Source organism: Drosophila innubila (genome assembly GCF_004354385.1).
Source record: "Drosophila innubila isolate TH190305 chromosome 3R unlocalized genomic scaffold, UK_Dinn_1.0 2_E_3R, whole genome shotgun sequence".
Classification (NCBI taxonomy): Eukaryota; Metazoa; Arthropoda; class Insecta; order Diptera; family Drosophilidae; genus Drosophila; species Drosophila innubila.
Window position 1 is genome coordinate 26,113,823 of NW_022995380.1, and position 22,441 is coordinate 26,136,263.

Sequence of the window (22,441 nt, forward strand, 5' to 3'; positions counted from 1 at the left end):
CATCGGTGTTTCTCCACCTCTAATAAATACTAAACCGCGTAACTTTGCGAGCCTCAAATTATTTATCGACACTGTACTTAATTTTTTGAATGTAATAAAAAAAAATACATAAATTGTTTCGTAGGATATAATGAGTACAACATTTAATTAGTGTTAGCACAAACTTGGATGCCAGTCGACAAACAAAAAGTACAGTGTGACCAACATTGGTTTACTGCGCTGCGTCGCATTTTAATATTCGCGCCGATAAAAATATAGATAAAAATATTATTTGCACAATTATTAAAATTAAGGTAAAGAAATGGAGCCGTCGCAACTTGTCTCAGTAGTTTGTTTAACCGAGTTTTTGTTGCAGCTGGCAAATGATGGAGCGAGAGGCAAACGGTGTGATCCTTAATCGCTTTGTCGCTAATTGTCGCGCATTGCGAATCGACACAGAAATCAAGCAAAATGCGATCAAAACATTCCATAGTTTGAATGTAGATGGAGTGCTATCCAATGATGCGGACGACTGGCTGTGCTGCGCGGTGTACAGTGAACTCCAGAAGAACAAAATGAAGGACATGCGACAAGACGAAGAGCATTCCAAAACCAAAGACTTGGAATCGTGGGACAAGAAGGCACGCTTCCACAGCTGGAACATTTCGGTGACAGAGGTGCTGCGCATCTTTAAGATCAACATTAAGAAATTCTTGAAACGAATGGAGCATTGGAATTGGATGGCACAGAATCCAGATGTTTTCCAACAGGAGATATGTGACCTGGATCGTCGTTTGGGAATTACATTGCTCCTTGCGCATCACTACAAGCGCATCTTTAACCAGCTGTATGTGTTGCCAGTGTCCAAAGAGAGTCAATCGCATTACCACATGATCTATGAATTTGGCTGGCTGCTATTCCTAGTGATCCGCAACGAGCTGCCCAACTTTGCTACTACCAACATCATCAATGGTTGTCAGGTGCTCATCTGTGCCATCGAATTGGTTTTCCTAAATGCGCTTGAGGTTCACAAATCGCATATAATCAACACAGACTTTAAGGGTGTGCCCCCCAAGTGGTGTACCAGTCACTTTGACACTAACCGATTGGACAAGTACAGTGCCATTGAAGCTATATGCCAACTTATACCAGAGCTACCGGAAAAAGGTGTTTGCATTATGAAGAGTTCCTTCTTCCACGAGGCTGTGATGGGATTGTTTATGGATCAGCGTCTGCTGGGCAACGATCGCGTCAAGCGCGAATTGATTAAAGATGGCATTCTAGAGGTGAACTTGACTTCTCTAAATCGCTGCTACGCTATTCATGTCTCCGACATTAGTGAAATGGACGAGCGTGTTCTATTGAAGTACGATGCTCAGTCTCCGACAAATAAAGCAAGAGATACAAAGTTGTCAAATGGAAAGGAAGACACTGCATTTGCATTTGCAGATCAGCTGGTGGACGACACACAACGCGACAATCTGCGGCAGCTGGTGTGGCAAGAATTGCCCAAATCTCTACCAGTCTATATTAGCAATGTCCTCGGAAAAAGCGATTCCAGTTTGCTGCAAAACTCTTTGCGCGACATGTGCCTCAAGTTTGAGGTTGCTGCGAATCTGAACCAGGATGCAGCTGAGTGCCGCTTTAAGCTGGTTAGTGGCTTGTATTACATGCTGCTGGACAAGATTACGGAGGCCGAGCTGCGTCGCAGGCCAACAATCAAACTGGGACAGATGCTGATGCAGCTGCAGAGCACCTTTAATGCCACCCTCATTGCCTGCTGCTTGCAACTGGTGTTGCACATCTTTGAGACGCAGGAGACGTCGCTGCAGTTTCCTTGGCTGCTCGACTGCTTTGACATCGATGCCTTCGAGTTTCAGAAGATACTCGAGCTGGTTGTGCGTCATGAAAGCGGCTTGCTTACACGTGACCTCATCAAACATTTGCGGGAAGTGGAGGCCCAATGCATCACCTCGCTAATCTGGCGCAAGAACTCACAGTTGTGGCGTATATATGCCGGAGCAGGTCTGCCCACCTACCAGAGCGTACAGTCGAGCTCGGGTCAGGAGAATTCCAAGGTGACTCAAGGCTCAATCGTTATTTGCCTGCGCAAGTTTTATCACCTGGCCAACCAGCGACTAAGCTACCTCTGTAAGGGATTATCGCTGCTCGCCAGATACACGCAAATCTGGCACATTGTGGAGCACTCCATTGTAGTGCTCGGCACCGAACTGCTGCAGCAACGTCATCTGGACCAGCTGCTCATGTGTGCTGTGTATCTTTGTGCGCGCACGGCGCGACTGCGCATCAGTTTTAGTGACATCATTCAGCAGTACCGTCGTCAGCCACTTGCCCGGAGTGACATCTATCGCGCCGTACACCTGACGGACGGCCAAGCAGCCACAGACATCATCAGCTTTTATAATCAAGTGTATGTTAAACGTATGGCCGACTACGCGCGAGAACTGCAATGTGAGCAGTTCTCGGATTCGAATTCGGATTCGATTCCAACTTCATCTGTCATTCGACCACTGCAGAATATCAGCAACAAAATGTGTCTCAAGAGCAACGGCCATAAAACCAACGTCTTTGTCTCTCCGGAGGCCATGCCTCCCATATGCATGTACAACAGATGCAAGGCCAAAATCATCACTCAGTTGGCGACTCCGGTGAATCTGAAACGCGCTCACTCCACTAACGAGCTGGGTGAACCCACATCCACTAAGCGTCCCAATATACTTTCCCGTCGCACTACCTTTCAATAATTCGTGGATGTGGCATGAAGAACCTAGAACTATAATGTGGCATTGTTGTCTGAATAGATCTCCGCAGTTATGATAACATTTTCGTAGTGTATAGATTATGCTACTTATAATTGTACATTACAAATTTATTATTTGCATGAATATATTTCATATTTAATTTGAAGATAAAAGGGGATTAGTTTCTGGTCCCAAAATAAAACTAAAGCACATCCTCCACATTTTGAAGAAAATAGATATCCTTGCAGAACATTGTAGTTTAGACAAATTCCAAAACAACTGCTCTTATAATTTGCAAAAAAATAATGAAAACTTGACTTACACTTAAATAAAACATTGATATTTTCATACATATGAATAGACTTTATTTTAATGCGGGTTTTGGGTTTGAAACTTGGTTCAAAATTGTGTAAATATTGAAAGGGCGCCCAATGGTAACATACATGATATACATACATACATTAGGCGCCACTAAGGGACTACAACATAATACATAAGTACACTAAATAAGGGATTTGAAGCGGGAGCTGACAATAAGGTTACAGGAGAGAAGAGTATACAGTACGTAATGAGAGCGTGCAACTTATAGCTAAGGTTATTCTCATGTCTACACATAGCTTTAAGTTGAAGGAGGAGGTGCAGCAGCTGCAACAACGGCGACCGCTGGAATGCTAGGAGCAGGCGCAGCATTTGGTGCGACTGCTGCAACGCTGGCGGCTTCGGCAGCAGGTGGTGCAGTAGCTGGCGGTGTAGTGTCTAAAATGTATAAAAAAAACATTAATTGTTATGGTTCATTTAATAAAGTAGACAATGTTTACTTACCCATTGGCGTGGGCGTTTGGGATGGGACCACAGGTGCGGGTTGCTCACTTGCCGTTGCTGGCGGCACTGGGACCACAGGAGCGACAACTGGCGGTGCGGCAAAGGGTGCACCATTGGGCGGTGCACCGGCCGCAGCTATATGCGGTGGCAACGGTTGATGCTGCGCCGCAGGTGCTGCCAGCTGCTGGGGCTGCGGCTGTGGCTGGTGCTGATGCGGTGGCGCCGGTTGCTGATGATGATGCGGTGGCGGCGGCGGTAGTGGTTGTTGTTGCTGCTGCTGTTGGGGTGGCAATATTATAGAACCAGCGGCAGCGGCCGCCTGTCCCTGTTGCTGCAGCTCCTGCTGCAGACGATGATGCGCCTGCTGGCGTGCTCGAAACTCGGCCGCCTTCAACTGCTCCAGATGGAATTGCTGACGCTCCGTAATGAGCTGTTGTCGCTGATATTCAAGGCCTTCGCGCTCACGCTCCATGGTGGCCTCCAGTTCCTCAAAGTGTCGCAACTTGATTTCCAGTTTCTTCATCTGTGTCTCCACCAGCAATGCCACCAGCGACTTGATCTTGCGCTCCTCCAGCGCCGCCAAATGTTTCGCCTTAACAGCTGCCGAGGCAAGTGCCGCTGCTGCCGCCGATTGCATATTGTTCTCGCTGAAGGCTCCCTCCTTGGTGGAAAGAGCTCCGCTGCTCGCATCGTTGCTGCCATCCTTTGTCTCGCCATCGCCACTGTTGTCATCCGTTTTGATCTCCACATCGCTGCCGGTTCCAGTGCCGGTGACGGTGCCAGTCTCTGTGGGTGAGGAGTTGGAAGCCGTTTTGTTTGAGGCATTGCTGGATTTGTCAGTTTTGTTGGCTTTGTCGCCGCCGGACAACGACGACAACGATTCTTTAGATTTTTTATCAGTGTTATTGGTAATGGGCGTTGTTGTTGTTGTTGCTGATGTTATTGTTGTTGTTGTTGTTGTCGTTGATGATGTTGATGTGGAACTTGAGTCTGTGTTTGTGTTGAGCTTATCCGATTTCGTTTTGTCTTTGGACTTTGCCTCGTCTGTGGCTTTTAACCCAATAACCCAATACAATACAATAGGCCAAATAATCGTCATCGTAATTGGTTCATAATTTTTTAAATAAAAGAAAATAATTAATGAAAGCATAAAACATATTGGTAAACACAACTAACAAGTTGTTAACAACAGGGAATCAAGCCGAAAGAAATATAGGTTACGGTCTCGGTTCCGGTACGTAACGGTACAACAAATCAATTTTGAAACATTTTAAAATGTTAAGATGGCGCTTTATAATAAATATGACAACGAAATAAATAGCTAGACCTAAAGCAAAAGAAAATGTTTGAGCTAATTGAAAAGTACTTGAATGCAGAATGAATTTAGAGGTCAAATCATGATTAAAATGACATTCCGCTTGAAAATCGGTTTAGTTTTGATCAAGTTATGACAGTTTGAAGTTGGTCACACTGCGGATTTAGCCATTTTACAAGTCAAAATTTTTGTTCAAATTCACATGATTTTTTACAAAAAAATGAAAGGTCTCAGAATCAAGTTTAAAGTGTAGTTTTATACTAATTACGATATAAGGAGTTAATTAAAAGTGAAAACTTTAGATTAAAATTTTTTAATTTTCAAAATTTCAAAGGGGGGACCCTTACCATCGAAATCAATATCTAGTAGAATCTAGAGGAAAATATTATTTTTGAAGAATTTAATAAAATTTTAATGCAGAATGCATTTAGAGGTCAAATCATGATTAAAATGACATTCCGCTTGAAAATCGGTTTAGTTTTGATAAAGTTATGAAAGTTTGAAGTTGGTTAGACTGCGGACCTATCCACTTTACAAGTCAAAATTTTTGTTCAATTTCACTTGATTTCTTACAAAAAAATGAAAGGGCTCAGAATCAAGTTTAAAGTGTTGATTTATACTAATTACGATAAAAGGAATTGATTAAAAGTGAAAACTTGAGATTTAAAATTTTGAATTTTCAAAATTTCAAAGGGGGGACCCTTAGCATCGAAATCGAATCTTGGTCGAAAATAATTAAATTTGCTAAATAAACTAAAATTGAATACAGAATGAATTTAGAGGCCAAATCATAATTAAAATGACATTCTGTTTGAAAATCTATTCAGTTTTGATCAAGTTATGACAGTTGGAAGTTGGACAACTCTTTGACCTAGCATCTAAGCCACAACCGTAGCGGTACAAACGTTTCGGTATTCGGTTCTTGACAGAGGAATTTCATTCGGTTACGGTTTTAGTTTCAGTACTAAAAATTAAACGGTTAGTTTCGGATAACGGTTCCGGTACCGGTTCCGGTGTTATTCCCCGGTTAACAATAAAAACAATTGCAACTAGACATGTATTAAACTTAAAAGATTTTAACCTGTTTAACGACTTAAATAAATAAATGACGGAACTATGTGTTAAGCCAGATCTTTCCAATTTGATCAACTCGAGTTTCAACTCAGTTGTTTCTAATTTATAATTTACTTACCGTCTTTCTTGTTTGCATCCTTGGATTCCTCATCGTTAGCAGCCGTTGTGGAGCTGCTGCTATTGTTGCCTTCCTTTGATTCGTCATCATCTTTATCGTTGCCGGTGCCGGCAATGCCACTGTTGGCCAGACCAAAGTTCGGATTGAATTTGCCGCCAGCTGAGGCCTTCTCCACGTTCTTCATATGATTATCCATAATAGTGGCTGGCACCTCATCCTATAATGAATATGATTCATAACTAAAGCTTAGATTCCTTTTTTATTCTTTCTGGAATTTACCTTAATAGCTGCAAATTCCTCCATGGCGGCCTTGGCTGCTGCAGCGGCGACTCGTGGATCAACAACTGATGCAAGAAATGCCACCGTCGACATAATTGGATTGCCAGATTTGCTAAATGGAATGGGCTGACATCCAAGTGGCCCCAAAAAGCCACCATCATCTTCAAGGTACGGATCCTCGATGGGCAAACGCAAAAAGTGAAGAATGCACTCGTCCTGGGTGCGAGTTCCTACATGCTCGCACACCTTGTTCCAGTCATCCTTGTGCATCTCCAGACCCTCGAGCAGCAGCAGCGTCTCCTGGTCGGTCCACTCGCGCGACATGCTCGCCGCTGTACGATTCTTCATGGCAGCCGGCTTTTTGGCATACTGATCGAGTTTAAGGCCAAACTGACTGACGCCAGAAGCCAAGCCGCCAGCCGCGCCATTCTCAAGCGTTTCGGTCTTTATTCCCATTCCGCCCGCACTCTTATCGCACTCGACGCCACCTTCCTTGCCCAGTGGCTTCTTGTCAAGATCAAGTAGCGTTTTCGCTGCCGAAGGTTGTTGTGTCTTTTGGGGATTGATCGCCTGCAAACCCGACGGCGTATCCGATAATATATGAAAGTGAGAAGTGGGCGGCGGTCCCATAGGCGTCGGACGCAAATCGGCATCGATCTGATAGTTAATCAGGCCCCACTGCTCCAAAAAGGCGTGAACGCGCATTATGGCGCACACATCGCCAGCCAAATTACGGCGACATGCCGTGCTGGTCAAGTACTCCGTGGGATTTAGCCTGCAAACAAGATAAAATTCAGAGATAAGTGTTAGTTGATTGCAAAAAATATATTATTAATAAAGGTTATATTTCTTGATTTTATATTTGTACTCTGTTTAATCGTGCCAACAACACTTGTTGTAAAACTCACCTGTAGGTATCAATCATAAAGTTGCGATAGGCCATGTAAATCTCTGGTGTCTTGGACTTGTTCTTGCTGTTGAAGAACTCGGGCATAGCGCGCTTTTCAATGACATGAATGGAATTGTAGTCGAACCAGGCCGAATATGAGGGAACAATTATGTGATGCGTCTGCTCGGTCACGTTGTCCTCCATGTCCTCCTTGGCCGACGATGAGAACTCCTGGGTGTTGCTGTTGTCGCTGGTCTTGCCCGTTTGCGAATTGTCGCCATCGCCGGTAGACATTGCTTGGGCGGCACTGCCGCCAGTCATTTCATCATCCAGATCGGTCATGGTGCCACCTGGAGAGCACAAATTGATATTAATACAGTTCGACAGTTTAGGCATATGGAATACTCACCTTTAATGGGCATCATATCGTTGTCAGCTCTCGATTTGCCACCTGGTGCTGGGCTGGCTGTCGATTGCAGTGCTGAATGCGTTGCCTTGTGCACCTCTTGGATGTTGGGCTCAGCCGGCGGATCGTCAAGATCCCGAGTGAGATCCTCATCGTCGTCGTCGTTGCGCGATTTCTTATGTATAACGGCCGGAGAGCGCTTCCGTTTGCCCGGCTTCGATGTGGACGTAGAGGTAGTGGGTGAAGGCGAGCGGCGGCGCTTCTGTTTGCCGGTGCCACTGCTGGTGGTGGGCTTCTTTTTGTCATCGCCGAAGGACATAATGTCATCAATGGACATGCGTTGTTTGTGCGTCTTCTTTTTGCCCAGCTCATCGACCTCGTAGTCCTCCTCTGCCATCCACTCGTTGTACTGCTCCAGGTCCAAAATCCAAGAGGCAGCAACTCGCCAACGTTCCGCTGGCGATTCCGGATTCTCGGGTATATTTTCCGGCAAATCGAAGCTATTTAGTGTCCACGAATCATAGGACTCCGGAAAATAGTACCAGTGCAACATTACATGATTACCACGCTTAAATATTGGTCGAGCATATTCATCTGGATGTGGATCCACCACTGGATAAACAATGTGAGTGGCATCCTCCTCATCGGTGACAATTTCCACCCGCCGATTGTCAAGAATTTCACGCAGTCGCGATTCAAATGCTTTCTCAATTTCTGGCCTAATGTAAATGTAGGGAATACGATAGAGATCTGCTTCCACAAGCGCCTGTTCGATCTCAATAAGTAGCTGGATATTGGGATCCTTCCGTGTGGGATTCTTGCCAATTGAAAAGTCGAATTTCTTGCCACGTTGCTCGGCTCGAAAACGGAACATGGTTGAGAAAATGATGCACAGACCCCCACCCTGTTTAAAGTCCAGGAAACAACGCATCTGCAACGACAGATTTACATTTAATTAGTTTACTTGGAAATGGTCAATTGTGCCAGCCAGCACTATAATTTTATCTTAGCTCAGCATGCGATGTTTCAATTATATATTTTTTTCTATTTTCAATTTTATACGAATTCAAAATTTGAATTCTTATGTCGTTTCTTAATATTTTTCACGCTCACATCTCTAGCGCGCGTGTACATACAAAACATCTTGCACACTTAAAACACCCTGTTCCCCTTACACACACACTTACCGGGATTCTCGTAGCCGGCGGTTCAGCCGAGTTTTTGCCCAACTTCGCCTCCACATATTGCAGAAAGAGTATAAGCAATTGTGCAAGTGATTCCTTTGTTATCGGCTCCGAACTGTGCGCCAAATACTGCAACAATAATTCAAAAGATATATATTATGTTTTCTATTTGTGTAGAGCGCCATTTTTGTTTTCGCTTACGCAGGCGGCGCTGGCGTTGTACTCACCTTTTTACAATTCTTTTGTAGCCATTGGCGTATCGATTCAAAACCTTGCAGTGTCTCTGGCGATTGGAAAAAGTCAATATTAGGACTTCCGTCCTTTTTAGGACCTAGCGTGTTCATTGTGCAACAATTTTTTTCTGTTTTTAATTTATTTGGTGCACTGTTTTACGGTGAAAACGAATATTGAAAATACAGCAGCCGCAATAGACGCACACAATTGGGGTGACGACCAGTGTTGCCAACTTTTTAGAGAAAATAGGGCCAGAAAAAATTTACCGATAGTTTGAAAGTCTGGCAGCATACAGCAATAAACAGCTTTATGTGGTGGACTCTGCCACTAAGCAAATAGTGACTCTGCCTAATAAAATGTAATACCGTCCATCTCATTAAATATACAAAACATTAATTTATAATTTTAAAATTGTTTGTGTCTGTTTATCAAAACACTTTGCCATCCATTCTTAGTTGAAATATATTATTTTTACCAGTTCACAAGGACTAGTTCAATGTGCAGCTTCCCATCTCTATACATGAGTAGTATTGTCTAGTATCTTGAAGTAAACAAGTTATGGAATTAATACCTCAATAACCATAGTTTGACCCATTTATTTTTAATTTGTTAAATGTTCTTTAAGCTAAAATAAATTGCCAAATTTTTTGACAAACTAAAATTTTATCTTCTGAATGTATTTTGCAAAAGAGCAACGATCAACTGATCGGTGGCAACTCTGTTTGAATTTTATTTCATGCGCCAATCGAGCACCGCACAGTATAAATGTGACTTGAACAGCGCGAGCATGGCTTTCCCTGGTAATATAAATATCCGAAAATTTGAGAATATAGGGCGAACTGAGTGTATTTGTGTCTGTGTTAAACCAAATGTTAAATTAAAACATTAATTTTTGTGGCTGAACGACATTTGCGACATAAAATCGACTCAGTTTACGGTATTCACCACTCCCCGGTGTGTGTGCGTGAATAATCTATTGACCGAATTGGTTACGCGTGCGAGTGAATAAGAACAAATTTGTGACGCTTGCAAAAAAAAGAAAAAATAGTGAACGCGTAGCAGAGCTGCGCTGTAGCAGAGCCCCAACACACACGCACACAAGCTAGCAAAAGTGAACTCTACAATTTAATTGCAATAAACAAATCAATAAATAGAATTTTTTTTGCATAAATCATTAGCTGGTGGTGAAGAGTGGATAAAAATGCATCAGTTTAACACAACGCGCATGAGTTGAAGTGCCAGCAAGCAGTCGCAGCGCTGCTTCAGCAGCAGACATCGACGCTGACGCCGCCATAGGTATGCTGCAGTAAGCAGAGCAGCACGCCGCGACAGCGACATCGCCAGCAGAAACGTAACGTTTGCCAAAGGTAAAGTAACTTATAATGTGTTAATAATTATAGCTAGAGAAGTGTACATCACAAATGAATGTACATACATATGTACATCCCAATTAATTACGTTAGTCTCGAGCATTTTATAGAGCGAAGCAACCCTCGTCTGCTTATCGTTTTGCCGACTGCGCAGCTTTCCTTGACGCTGTCGACGCGTCTTCCGTTGCAATTTTCCATGTGTGAGTGTGTGATTGTGCTGCTTCTGATACGTTATTTGCTGCGTCAGCGCCGAGCAAGGTGGAGGGAGCAACGGGGGCATGCTAAGCTGTGATAAGCGTACATTTATGAAATTGTATGTGTATTATGTCGTTTTCTGATGTACATATACATATTCACATATATATTTTTGTATGTACAGACATATTTGGGCAATATATACACATTTATGTATATCTGAGGGCATGTGTAGAATCATACGATGTCCAAATCCTTTGCTTATGAAAAACATATGTAATTAGTCTGATTACATTTCTTTTTTGGTTATTTGGGCTGTGGAGTATTTGTTTGTTGATTTGATGATTCTTGGCAGTACCCAAACGATAGAAATTCCCTCGTCATAGTATTTTTAGTCTTGGCGATTGCTTAATACACTTTTGAGTTGTTGTTTTTGGCAATTTGGCTTGTTTTTCGGGCTTTTGTTATGTATTTGTGTCTAGTCGGTGTGCTGCCTTTTGCCATTCATTCATTTACTTTATGGGCGGCTGATGCGCGCGCCCAACGAACCAATTGATATAACAGCACATTGTGTACGTAAGTATGTATGTAAGTTGAATGCGAAAAAATACTTTACGTTCAAGTGCCTTCGTTTGTCGTTGGCGTTGTCGTTGTCGCTGTCGCATTCGAACTCACAGTCTACATGTGTTGTCCACGTTGACGACGCGTCGGCAGAGCAGCAGCAGCAGTAGCGACAGCAGACGCAGCAACAGCAAGCGGCATTTGTATTTATTTATGGTCTGCTACCGTAATCGAAATTGTCGACTGATTCACTTGCTCCTCAGCTTGTCTCTCTCTTTTTTTCTCTCTCTTCATATATATACGTACTTACTTGTGTATGTGTGCGCCTCTTAGTGGGGTAGGGCACTTGAACTAGTTTTAGCCTAAAATGCTTAAATATGTTAATATGTGCATTCAAACATTCGTTTATAACTCTAGCGATGAGTTTGTCATATTATTAGTTACTCGTATTTATTATTATTTGCATATTTAGCAGCTCGCTATAATTTTGCGTCTACTTAAAAATCTACCGATTTATTTGACATGGTTATTGTCGATATTATTTTAGACAATAAGTTATTAAATAAGAATTCTATATTGCTTAAACGGGATCACTAGAAAGTGAATAGTTTGAGAGTGAATATATATATTTTAAGTATTTTAGCTAATCAGTTTTATTTTATGTCTTTAAAAACAAGTTTCCAGTACACATTTGTTCTCAGTGTATGCAGCTAAAATGAAACTTTTAAATACGTTTGTATGCGTGTACCGAATATCAATAAGAGCGCATAATTCTGTCTTCATCTTTTCTTATTTTAAACGCGCAATGTGCAATGAAATATGCAAAAGCAGCTGTTAAAATATTTGCCAAATGTTGTTAGCATTGTGTCTTTGTAAACATCGAACTGTTTAATATTCAAACACACATGTATTTGCATTTGTGCAAAATTCTTAAACATGAAATCGAGCACACAACCTTTGAAAAGTTCGTTCCGATGTCATCGATGTTTTTTATAGCCTATTTCCACAACAGCACATTTGGCACATTCGACGCCATTTTCATCATTCGGCCCGAATGTTGACTTCATTTCAGTACAAAATCCGAATGATCATTTTGGCTCATTCATAACTAATGTTAAGATTTTTTCAGTGTGTCTCTAGCGAGATGAAATGCGATTCGAATCAACCAACGAAGTGCATTGTGATCTATTCACTGAACGATTTGTTTTGGGTCTATTCACTGAACGAACTATATTGAGATGACCTATAATCAGGGATTTAGTTCGTTCGTTCACTTTAGGGATTAGTTCAATAGGTCTTAGTCCGAACTATTCGATACAACTCTAATTGTAACTAATCGTAGTCAGTAGACATGATGCTTATCGCAAGTTAATTATCGATAATATGACCGCCATTAGGGCACTTGGCTAATCTAGAATCAATCAAACTCGGTGACTAATGTAAAAGGGGAGGAAAGTTGCTGGGTTATTAACAGACGCGTTTTAAAGGGCAACGTGGCATCCAACAATTGGTGAGCATTTCATTATATGAATATGCTTCTTTATTTTATCCATTTGCTAACTATTTCTTTCATTTCACGAATCACGAAAAAATGAATAAGCACATGTATTAAAATGAGGATAAAGTACACTAGAACAAACCAATTTTTGTTTGATCGAAAATGATAGTAGCAATTTAATATCTATACACGCTTCTCCCTTCTTTAATAAACAAGCAAGGTTGTTGACAAACCGAGATATATTCATAATTACATAAGTATGTTATGTAGATAAGTATGTACATATGGTTGTTATTGTTGTTGTTGTTGGCGGTTTATATTTTATTTATAGCTGACAATTGATTATTCTCATGTCATACAAATGTTTTCATTATTGCTTTTACGATAACAATTATCTATGTATGTAATCTTGAGATTCTATTTTATTGCATTTTGTTAGGCGTTTCCATGGATAATTTACACGAGTGACGTGTTAAGTAAGTTTCATAGTTTTTATTTTTTTGGGTTCAGTAACCCTTCGTATGAGAACATACCTAGTTATCTGTGTGTACATATGTAGATGTACAAATGTTTAGTTATTGTTTGTAATCTTTTTTGAACTATTTGGACGCACAACTCTCAATTCTTATCTTTCTATTTTTTAATGTGTGCTCACACAACATTCACTAGATAAGCTAAGAGAGAAAGTCGCAGTGAAATGTTCAATAATGTGGAGAAAAAAAATATAGAGCATTATTGATATGCACTTACGTAGTTGTACAATGTACATAAACTATACTTTGTTGTTTTTTTCACAAAATTCTTTCGTGTTCTTTTTTATTTGTTTCCAATTTTATAAAAATCACGTTCAATTCTGGAAGATTGCAATTTCTATTCATCTTTTAAATAATGTTGAAATTGCTTATGAATCATCTTTTACTATTTTATATTGCTTACGAATAGCAAAATGCTTTATATTATACAAGTTTAAGTAGATTAATTCAATTTAATACTCTATGAATATTTAAACTCAACTGAAGCACAAATTACATTTATGGGAATTACTTTGCAATTTAATATACCTATTAACGCGAGAAAATTAGAATTGATTTACAACTTGAAGAAAGTCTTACGAGTTTCCTTATATAAAGTAAATGTTACTTAATTAACAATGAAAATTATTGTTTTGTTAGTCTTTCGTTGAAATGTTCGACTTGCTAAAGATTTTATGAATAATCTCGAAATTATTCTCATACTGCATGTACAATGTACATATGTCGTTTATTGTTGTGATTCTAAATATATGTAATCAAAATTCCGCAAGCTATGTCATTATCAGTACAGTTCAGTCAACACTCCCCAATCCCAATATCCTCCCACAATAAAATCATATATATAGTGTGCAGCCTGTTATCACACTGAAAAACTTCTTTATATTGCTTGCTTGTTTGTTTGTGTGTTCACTTGTTTTCTTTGTTGATTCCTTACGTGTTTTACGAACTCGATCTAAAAATTGTATGTCACAAAATCGTAGTACTCAATTTTTTTTGTTCGCTTCCAACGCGTTTGCTATAAAGCATAACAAACAAATATAGCAAAAACGAGCGGGAAAGGCTAAAGTCGAGATGCCGACCATAGGATACCCGTTACATATTGCAATACATATTAAAGTACTTAATAGAAATTACTACCTTATAAAAACTACTGCATACTTTTATGTGATTGTATTGAATTAATTTGGTTAGCTATTACTGCCGTTCTATTTGTCCGATCTTGCTGCGGTTAAGTGAGCTAACAGAAAATATTAATAGATAATATTATTTTTCATAAAAAACGTATTATCTTGAAAACTGTGGGTGTGGTGGTTTTTTTGCAATTTGTGGGGGCGGAGGGGGGCGTGGCAAAAAATTGAAACAAATTTAACCTGCTCCAACGCATCTGTCTATCTCTTATAATCTCTATGGAACATGGCTATATCGTCTCGACTGTTGATGTTGATCAAGAATATAAATACTTTATGGGGACATACCTCCTTCTATCTGTTACATACATTCCAACAAACACAATATACCCTTTTAGTTATTTTTAAGTAACGGGTATAATAACACAGATATGGACATACATACATGGTTATACAAATACTTGATTAATATTCAAGGTTGCCATAGCGCTTGAGCTTCCTTATAAATACAAGAAAAATACAAATAAAGCAAAAATGAAAGAAACAATTCAACGAAACAAATAGATTTGTTGAACTCGCCACAACACAAGTTTTGCAATCGTTTCAGTTTTATTGCCGTTGCCGGGTCGGAGAGCAGCTATATGTGTATGCTAATACATTTATATTTGTAGATATGTACATAGAGACATAAGTCAGAGGGTTCCTGTCGAGCTCAGAGTTGTTCCAATAACTTGCTAACCTAATTTTGTCATTTTGTTTAAAATTTATTTATACAATTTGCAACTAGTAGAGCATGCTCGACTAAAATATACTCTAAGCTACTTACACGACTTACAGAACTGTTTCTCAAATAACTTCTTTGTTGAATGTTCGATGAATTTTTAAAATTAAGTTCAAGGTTTTAACTATGACTTCCCATTAGAAACATTTTGACTTTTGAATACATTGGTTTCTTGTTTTCGAAATCACTGACAACTTATTCAACTGAATAACTAATTAAATTTGTTTTTTCTTGCAGATTAGTTACATTAGTTACATAGAGTTCGATTGCACAATCAAACAAAGAGTATCATAAATCTCAACTACAGAATGACATCCCGGTAAGTGTTGTTTTAGAAATACGCGATTTTTAAAAATCACTTTTGAAGTAAAAAGTTTAATATTTTGCTTTTTGTTATGCTGTTGCAGACTCGATCGTCTTTTCATATTACTCGAGTCCGGCTCCACGGCTGCCACACGACATGCGGCTGCCAAGCAGATTGGAGAGGTGCAAAAACTATATCCACATGAACTGCACGCACTGCTCAACCGGCTCGTGGGTTATTTGCACAGTGCCTCGTGGGAGACGCGTATTGCGGCCGCACAGTCGGTGGAGGCGATCCTGAAGCAGGTGCCGCCCTGGCAGCCGGAACTGCAAATGAATCTAAAGAAGGAGCGCCAAGCGAGCGATGCCACCGAGGAGGACAGCTGCCAATCGAATGCATCATCGTCCACAACAACAACGCCGTGCAGCGAGCGTCTGCTCAGCTTTGATGAGTTTGATCTACAGCAGATTCTGTTGAAGGGCGCACGTCTAATTGGCTCTGAGGGCAACGAGTTTGATGTACAAGAGGAGCAACCGGCCAGCGGTGGCGGCGAAGAGGATCAAAATGTTGCGGCTCGTTTGATTCGCCAGCGTGCACTCCTCAATGACAAACTGGGACTGACCACCGCCGCCAAGCTGGGCGTCAATCTGACTGACATGATAACCGACGAGGATGTGGCTTTGACTCGCAGTGGCACCAGCTACAATGTCAATGCCGAGAAGATGCCTGTGGAGCACATACTGAACATTAAGTCGGCAAATGGTGGTGGAGTAGGAGGAAGTACCGCTGTTACTGCCATAGGTCAAAAGCTCAGCTGCCGTGAAATGAATCGGGCCAAACGCAAAGCACGTCAAGGCAGCTCCACTGGCGCCGCCTCCACAGTCACGCCCACCTGCAGTCGACGCAACTCAACAGCTGGCGTCACCGTCAGCGCCGGCGCCGGCAGCAACAGCAGCGGCAGCAGCTGCAGCAACAACAGCAACGGCGCAAGCGCAGCCGATGAGCCGGAGAAGAAGAAACTGAAGGCGAACATGGCAGACAGACATGAAATATTCTACTGTTTAAATGGTGCGTGGGCCGTGACTTGGATATATTTGTTATTTACGACTTAGTCTTAACTGACGCACAGTTTATTTTTAGTTTTAGGCATGTCGATTAGATAAATCTGATGTTTTTGTGATTATTTCATATATGCTAATTTCATAATACTCGGTAATTGATCGTCAGACTGTTAAAGTGTAAGATTTATTTCCACTTTTGATATAGGACATTCTTATAAGAAATATTTTACGACTAGTAAATAACTTTAAAGCTGACAAGCGAAATTTCAATGACAGCTAAACTTAAATAATATTTAATTATAGTTTTACAACTTAATTTTTTTTCTGAATTACTCGAGTTGTCATATAGTTTTTTCGATTTTAGTAGTTTACATTGTATTGAAAGTCATGTTGTATAAAATTAATTTGAAGATCCTGATAACCGATTATTATTAATTATAACAGAAATTTTGACGTGATTTTCTCTAATTAAGTTTTGTCAAATGAAGTCAAGCGTAAACACTGTCAATTAAGTTCACTGTAAATCAGTGTGCGTCTGAGGATTAAGTTAATTAAGACATCCGTTAATTGCGTATTTAATTAACAATTAATTTTGCTATTTGCAGCCGCTGTGCCGGATGCGACGGGCTCATGGGTCGACGCCGTCTCCTGGCCACTGGAAAACTTTTGTGCGCGTCTTTTTATTGATCTCTTTCATGCCAAGTGGGAGGTGCGTCATGGAGCGGCCACCGCGCTGCGTGAGCTCATCAATCAGCATGGCAAGGGGGCGGGAAAGTGTGCACATCAGAGCCCGGAGCAAATGCACGAGGCGCACAGTCGATGGCTGGAGGATGCAGCGCTTCGATTGCTCTGTGTACTGTGCCTGGATCGATTTGGTGACTTTGTTTCCGATCAGGTTGTGGCACCGGTGAGGGAGACTTGTGCCCAAGTGCTTGGCACCCTCGTCAAGGCCATCGATGAGCCCAAAGTGCATCGCATCGTGGACATTTTGCTGCAGCTCATACGCCATAAGAACGAGTGGGAAGTGCGTCATGGTGGTCTGCTGGGACTCAAGTATGTGTTCGTGGTACGTGAAGAACTGCTGCCCATTTACCTGCCCAAATCCATATCGGACATATTGCTCGGTCTGCTGGATGCCGTCGATGATGTGGGTGCTGTGGCGGCAGCCACATTGATACCAGTGGCCATGTGGCTGCCAAAACTACTCAATGCCACGCAGGTATCGTCAATTGTGAAAATGCTGTGGGACTTGCTGTTGGATCAGGATGAACTAACCTCGGCCTGCAACAGCTTCATGGGTCTATTGGCGGCTATACTCTGCCTGCCCAAAGCTGCCAGCTGGATACAAATGGAGCCCATTGGTACATTAGTGCCACGCCTGTTCCCATTTCTGTCACATAGCACCAGCTCGGTGCGTCGCTCCACGCTGAAAACGCTGCTCACCCTGACGGGCAGTGGAGACACCACTGTGATCAAGCGGGAGGCAGGCGAGGTTAAGCCGGAGCTGGAGAAATCGATAGCCAATGGCAAGGAGGAAACACTGAAGATCAACTTTGGGGTCGTTGACTGGAATTGGCAGCTGTTGCAGCAGGCTCTGCGTCACATCTATCAACGTTTGCTGGTGGAACCGCAGGCGGACATACAGACGCTGGCCCATCAGGTGTGGTCCAATGTTATCCAATATGCGGACTTGGGTGCGCTTTTACATGCCGCCTGTCCGCATGTCTCATCCTGGATATGTCTGGCCATGCAACCGCCACGACTGGCCTTTGACCCAGCTGTCCTTATCAGAGCTGTCGGCGGCAACGATGCGGCATCAACGGCATCCAGTACGCGTCGTCGTACGTCGCGAATTGGCGATGATTTGGGCGGTGCGGCATTGGCCCACTCGAATGCCATGCTGAAGTTATATTTGGGCGGCAGTGAGGCGACGCCACTGGAGCTGCGAGAGGCGAACTTTATGCGTGCCCGCATCACAGCCTCGAGAGCGTTGGGCGCACTCTCACACTACCTGGTGCAGCCGGCACCGGGCGTGCTATATACGCCACAAATGGAGAGTCCCACGGATTGCTATACAAAGGTGTTGCTGGGACACTTGAATGCCCGTTCGGCGGTTCAGCGCATCGTGTGTGGTCTGATAATTGCCTTTTGGGCGCTCGATGATGAGCCTGTGCGACCGGGTCCGCCTAATCTGCAGGAGAAGCTGCATCAGTGCGTGTCGGAGTATTTTTACTACGACGAAGTGGCCATGTCGCTAACTCGCCTGCTGCAGGAGGCACAGGACTTTATAGCGACGCTAAAGCAAAACAAAATACCCATCAATGATTTCAATAATGCCAAGATCCTCACGCTCGATCAGATCGAGGCGGTGGCCACCACACTCAGTGACAATCTGCGTAGCTATGCGCTCAAACCCAAGGTGATGGACATGCTGCTGGAGCGAAGACGCAGCCTGCAGGCTTCCTATCAGCAGACAACCAGTGAACAGGGTGCCTACCACGTCAGCGCCCAGGCTGCATTGGCCGGTGCCATCTGTGCCCTCCACTGTCTGCCTGACAAGCTGAATCCCGTTGTGAAGCCACTCATGGAGTCGATCAAGAGGGAACAGTGCGTTCCTCTGCAGCAGCTGTCCGCTGAGTTTCTGGTGCATCTCATGGACCAAGTTTGTGATAGAAATCCTAGTCCAAATAACAAAATCTTGAACAATCTGTGCACGTTGCTGCGCAGTGACACGGAGCACACGCCCAAGCTCGTAAGTTTATTCAAATAATTATTAAACTATGATTAAATTAAAAAATATTTACAGAATATACCGTTGCAAACATTGCTGGAAACACGTCCCAGCGCCAACATTTGTGACTACTACGGGATTCTCACGCTCACGCAGCAACAACAGGCGGTAGGCAGCGTGTCGAGCAACAGCAGCAGCGCCAACAGTGGACGAGCTGGAGCTACGCCATCGGCGACCGCACCACGTGGACCGGGAAGACCGCCGGCCAGTGAAGTTTTGGCCGCTGCGGCGGCAGCTGCGGCCAACAACGAGATCAGCACTCAACAGGCTAAGGAAGCGGAAGCACGTCAGTGTCGGATACAACGTTTGGGAGCCTCTAGTGCCATAGCCAAACTCTGCAGCACGTTTGGCGAACGCATTGTGGAAAAGGTGCCCATCTTTCAGCAGCTGATGTTCGGCAAGCTGGAGCAGTTTGTGTCCAGTGTGGATGCAGATACTTTGATCAGCACGTTGCCAGAGCTGACGGCATGCAATGAGCTGATCAGCTCGATGCAACTCATCGAAACGGCATCGCCGCATTTGCATGAAGCGCTGCATTCGCAATTGTTTGCGCTGCTGCCACAGCTGGGATTCATTGTGCGGCATCCGCTGAAGGTGCTGCGTCACATGGCCGCCCGTTGCATTGCTGCTCTGGCGGACATTGATGCATGCCGCACCATGCAGTTTGTGGTTACAGAGCTGCTGGAGCTATTGCTCAAGATTGAGCGACCCATTGAACGCCAAGGTGCTGTGGAGGCAATCGAACGTGTGGTGAATCGATTGCAAATTCGTGTTGTGCCATATATTGTGCTGCTGGTGGTGCCCCTGCTGGGCGCCATGAGCGATCCGGATGAATCTGTGCGACTGCTGGCCACGCACTCCTTTGCCACACTTATTCAACTGATGCCTCTGGACAGCAGCAGTGGTGAGAATGCCAAGACTGCATCATCACATCTCAAAAGCGAACCGTTGCTGGAGCGCAAGACACGTGATCGTGAATTCCTTGATTATTTATTTGCGCCCAAAACCATACCGGACTATCAGGTGCCCGTGTCGTTAAGTGTGGAGCTGCGAAGCTATCAGCAGGCGGGCATCAATTGGCTGTGGTTCCTCAACAAGTACAACCTGCACGGCATACTCTGTGACGACATGGGTCTGGGCAAGACGTTGCAGACCATCTGCATATTGGCCGGCGACCATGTGCAGCGCCAGGAGAAACAGCTGGCCTCGTTGCCCAGCCTGGTCATCTGTCCGCCAACGCTGACTGGTCATTGGGTCTACGAGGTGGAAAAGTTTCTGTCTCAGTCGCCGGTGCTGCGACCTCTTCACTATTTTGGCTTTCCCGTTGGACGCGAAAAGCTGCGCAGTCAAATTGGCAGCAGTTGCAATCTTGTGGTCGCCTCATACGACACCATACGCAAGGACATTGACTACTTTAGTGGCATTCACTTCAACTACTGTGTACTGGACGAGGGACACATCATTAAGAATGGCAAGACAAAGAGCTCGAAGGCCATCAAACAGCTAAAGGCAAATCATAGGCTAATCCTTTCAGGCACTCCCATACAGAACAATGTTTTGGAATTGTGGTCACTGTTTGATTTTCTGATGCCCGGATTTCTGGGCACCGAGAAGCAGTTCATTCAGCGCTATTCTCGCCCTATTTTGGCATCCCGCGATGCCAAAAGCTCCCCCAAGGAACAGGAAGCTGGTGTACTGGCCATGGAGGCGCTACATCGCCAAGTGTTGCCATTCCTGTTGCGTCGCGTCAAGGAGGATGTGCTCACCGATTTGCCGCCGAAAATCACGCAAGATCTGCTCTGTGAATTAAGTCCACTGCAACTGCGACTCTACGAAGACTTTAGCAATAAACATTTGAAAGACTGTTTGGATAAGTTGGACGATACGGAGAATCTCGGCACCAAAACGCACATATTCCAGGCTCTGCGCTATCTGCAGAACGTGTGCAATCATCCCAAACTGGTGCTACGCCAATCCAACGATGAGCGCAGTAATATTGCCGCTCAGCTCGCCCTTAGCCATAGTTCCCTGGACGACATTGAGCATTCGGCGAAGCTGCCTGCTTTAAAGTAAGTTCATCTCGCTTATAACCTAATTCCTTTGTAATCGTATAACTGTCTGTTACAGACAACTGTTGTTGGATTGTGGCATTGGTGTACAGACTGAGTCTGTCAGTCAGCATCGTGCACTCATCTTTTGCCAGCTGAAGGCCATGTTGGATATCGTGGAGCACGATTTGTTGCGCAAGCATTTGCCCAGTGTTACCTACCTACGTCTGGATGGCAGCGTGCCAGCCTCAATGCGCCAGGATATCGTTAACAACTTTAACAGTGATCCCAGCATCGATGTCTTGCTGTTGACCACACTGGTAAGTTCACCCCCCTAAGCTTTATTTTCCAATTAGTGCAGCTTGATTAAATGTTTGTTTTGGTTTGCAGGTTGGCGGCTTGGGTCTGAACCTCACAGGAGCTGATACAGTCATTTTTGTAGAGCACGACTGGAATCCAATGAAGGATCTGCAGGCCATGGATCGTGCGCATCGCATTGGCCAAAAGAAGGTTGTCAATGTGTATCGTCTGATCACACGCAATTCGCTCGAGGAGAAGATCATGAGCCTGCAAAAGTTTAAAATACTCACCGCCAATACGGTAGTGAGTGCTGAGAATGCTTCGCTTCAGACTATGGGCACGTCGCAGATTTTCGATCTGTTCCAACAACAACAAGGCAACAACAAAGCCCAGGGCAGCAACAGTGGAGCAGCGGCAACAGCTGCTGGCAGCGGTGGCATGTCCATGAACACCATCATTGAGAACTTGCCGGAACTTTGGTCGGAGCATCAGTATGAGGAGGAATACGACCTGGGCAACTTTGTGCAGGCGCTGAAGAAGTAAAGCCGCTAAAGTTTTGTCCTCAACTAAGACTTGGCACCCACACATACAAACTCACAAACAAATACACAAAAACAAACACATACACATTCAGTTACACAATGCATTCACATTCAGCTGATGACGATGATGATAAAGAGTTGAGTTTTATTTTTAGTTTTTTAAGCACATTCTTCATTTTTTTGGAATGTTTTCTTTTGTTCCTTTGTAGTAGTTGCAAGCGAAATGCGTCGAAATTCATAATAAAACAACATTTGAAGTAAAATTGAG

At 43.3% G+C, this 22,441-nt stretch overlaps 3 protein-coding genes across 4 annotated transcripts; 2 read left to right on the forward strand and 1 right to left on the reverse strand.

The window, feature by feature from the left end:
* Positions 1 to 183: 183 nt before the first annotated feature.
* On the forward strand, positions 184 to 3,095 carry LOC117789968 (retinoblastoma family protein). Its single transcript, XM_034629189.1, has 2 exons — positions 184 to 293; positions 356 to 3,095. Exon 2 carries the CDS (start codon positions 363 to 365, stop codon positions 2,742 to 2,744), a length of 2,382 nt encoding a protein of 793 aa, XP_034485080.1. The 5' UTR covers positions 184 to 293; positions 356 to 362; the 3' UTR covers positions 2,745 to 3,095.
* LOC117789967 (SWI/SNF complex subunit SMARCC1) lies at positions 3,084 to 9,291 on the reverse strand. 2 transcript variants are annotated; one of them, XM_034629187.1, is made up of 8 exons: positions 9,056 to 9,291; positions 8,832 to 8,957; positions 7,648 to 8,575; positions 7,258 to 7,588; positions 6,350 to 7,124; positions 6,071 to 6,287; positions 3,564 to 4,607; positions 3,084 to 3,497 (listed from the first exon to the last, which is right to left on the reverse strand). In XM_034629187.1, exons 1-8 carry the CDS (start codon positions 9,170 to 9,172, stop codon positions 3,361 to 3,363), a joined length of 3,675 nt encoding a protein of 1,224 aa, XP_034485078.1. In that variant the 5' UTR covers positions 9,173 to 9,291; the 3' UTR covers positions 3,084 to 3,360. The 2 variants fall into 2 exon arrangements, with proteins under 2 accessions (XP_034485078.1, XP_034485077.1); XM_034629186.1 differs by having other exon boundaries at positions 3,564 to 4,613.
* A 533-nt stretch (positions 9,292 to 9,824) lies between these two features.
* LOC117790571 (TATA-binding protein-associated factor 172) lies at positions 9,825 to 22,441 on the forward strand. Its single transcript, XM_034630053.1, has 7 exons — positions 9,825 to 10,429; positions 15,365 to 15,446; positions 15,535 to 16,499; positions 17,098 to 19,244; positions 19,299 to 21,352; positions 21,411 to 21,651; positions 21,722 to 22,441. Exons 2-7 carry the CDS (start codon positions 15,436 to 15,438, stop codon positions 22,172 to 22,174), a joined length of 5,871 nt encoding a protein of 1,956 aa, XP_034485944.1. The 5' UTR covers positions 9,825 to 10,429; positions 15,365 to 15,435; the 3' UTR covers positions 22,175 to 22,441.

Coding starts and splice junctions, on each gene's coding strand:
- LOC117789968 (XM_034629189.1), top strand. CDS start 363: ATGATGGAGCGAGAGGCAAACGGTGTGATCCTTAATCGCTTTGTCGCT.
- LOC117789967 (XM_034629186.1), bottom strand. CDS start 9,172: ATGAACACGCTAGGTCCTAAAAAGGACGGAAGTCCTAATATTGACTTT. Junction 8,576..8,831: donor CGCCGGCTACGAGAATCCCG/GTAAGTGTGTGT, acceptor CTGTCGTTGCAG/ATGCGTTGTTTCCTGGACTT. Junction 7,589..7,647: donor CGATATGATGCCCATTAAAG/GTGAGTATTCCA, acceptor TGTGCTCTCCAG/GTGGCACCATGACCGATCTG.
- LOC117790571 (XM_034630053.1), top strand. Junction 16,500..17,097: donor AATATTCTACTGTTTAAATG/GTGCGTGGGCCG, acceptor TGCTATTTGCAG/CCGCTGTGCCGGATGCGACG. Junction 19,245..19,298: donor CGGAGCACACGCCCAAGCTC/GTAAGTTTATTC, acceptor AAATATTTACAG/AATATACCGTTGCAAACATT.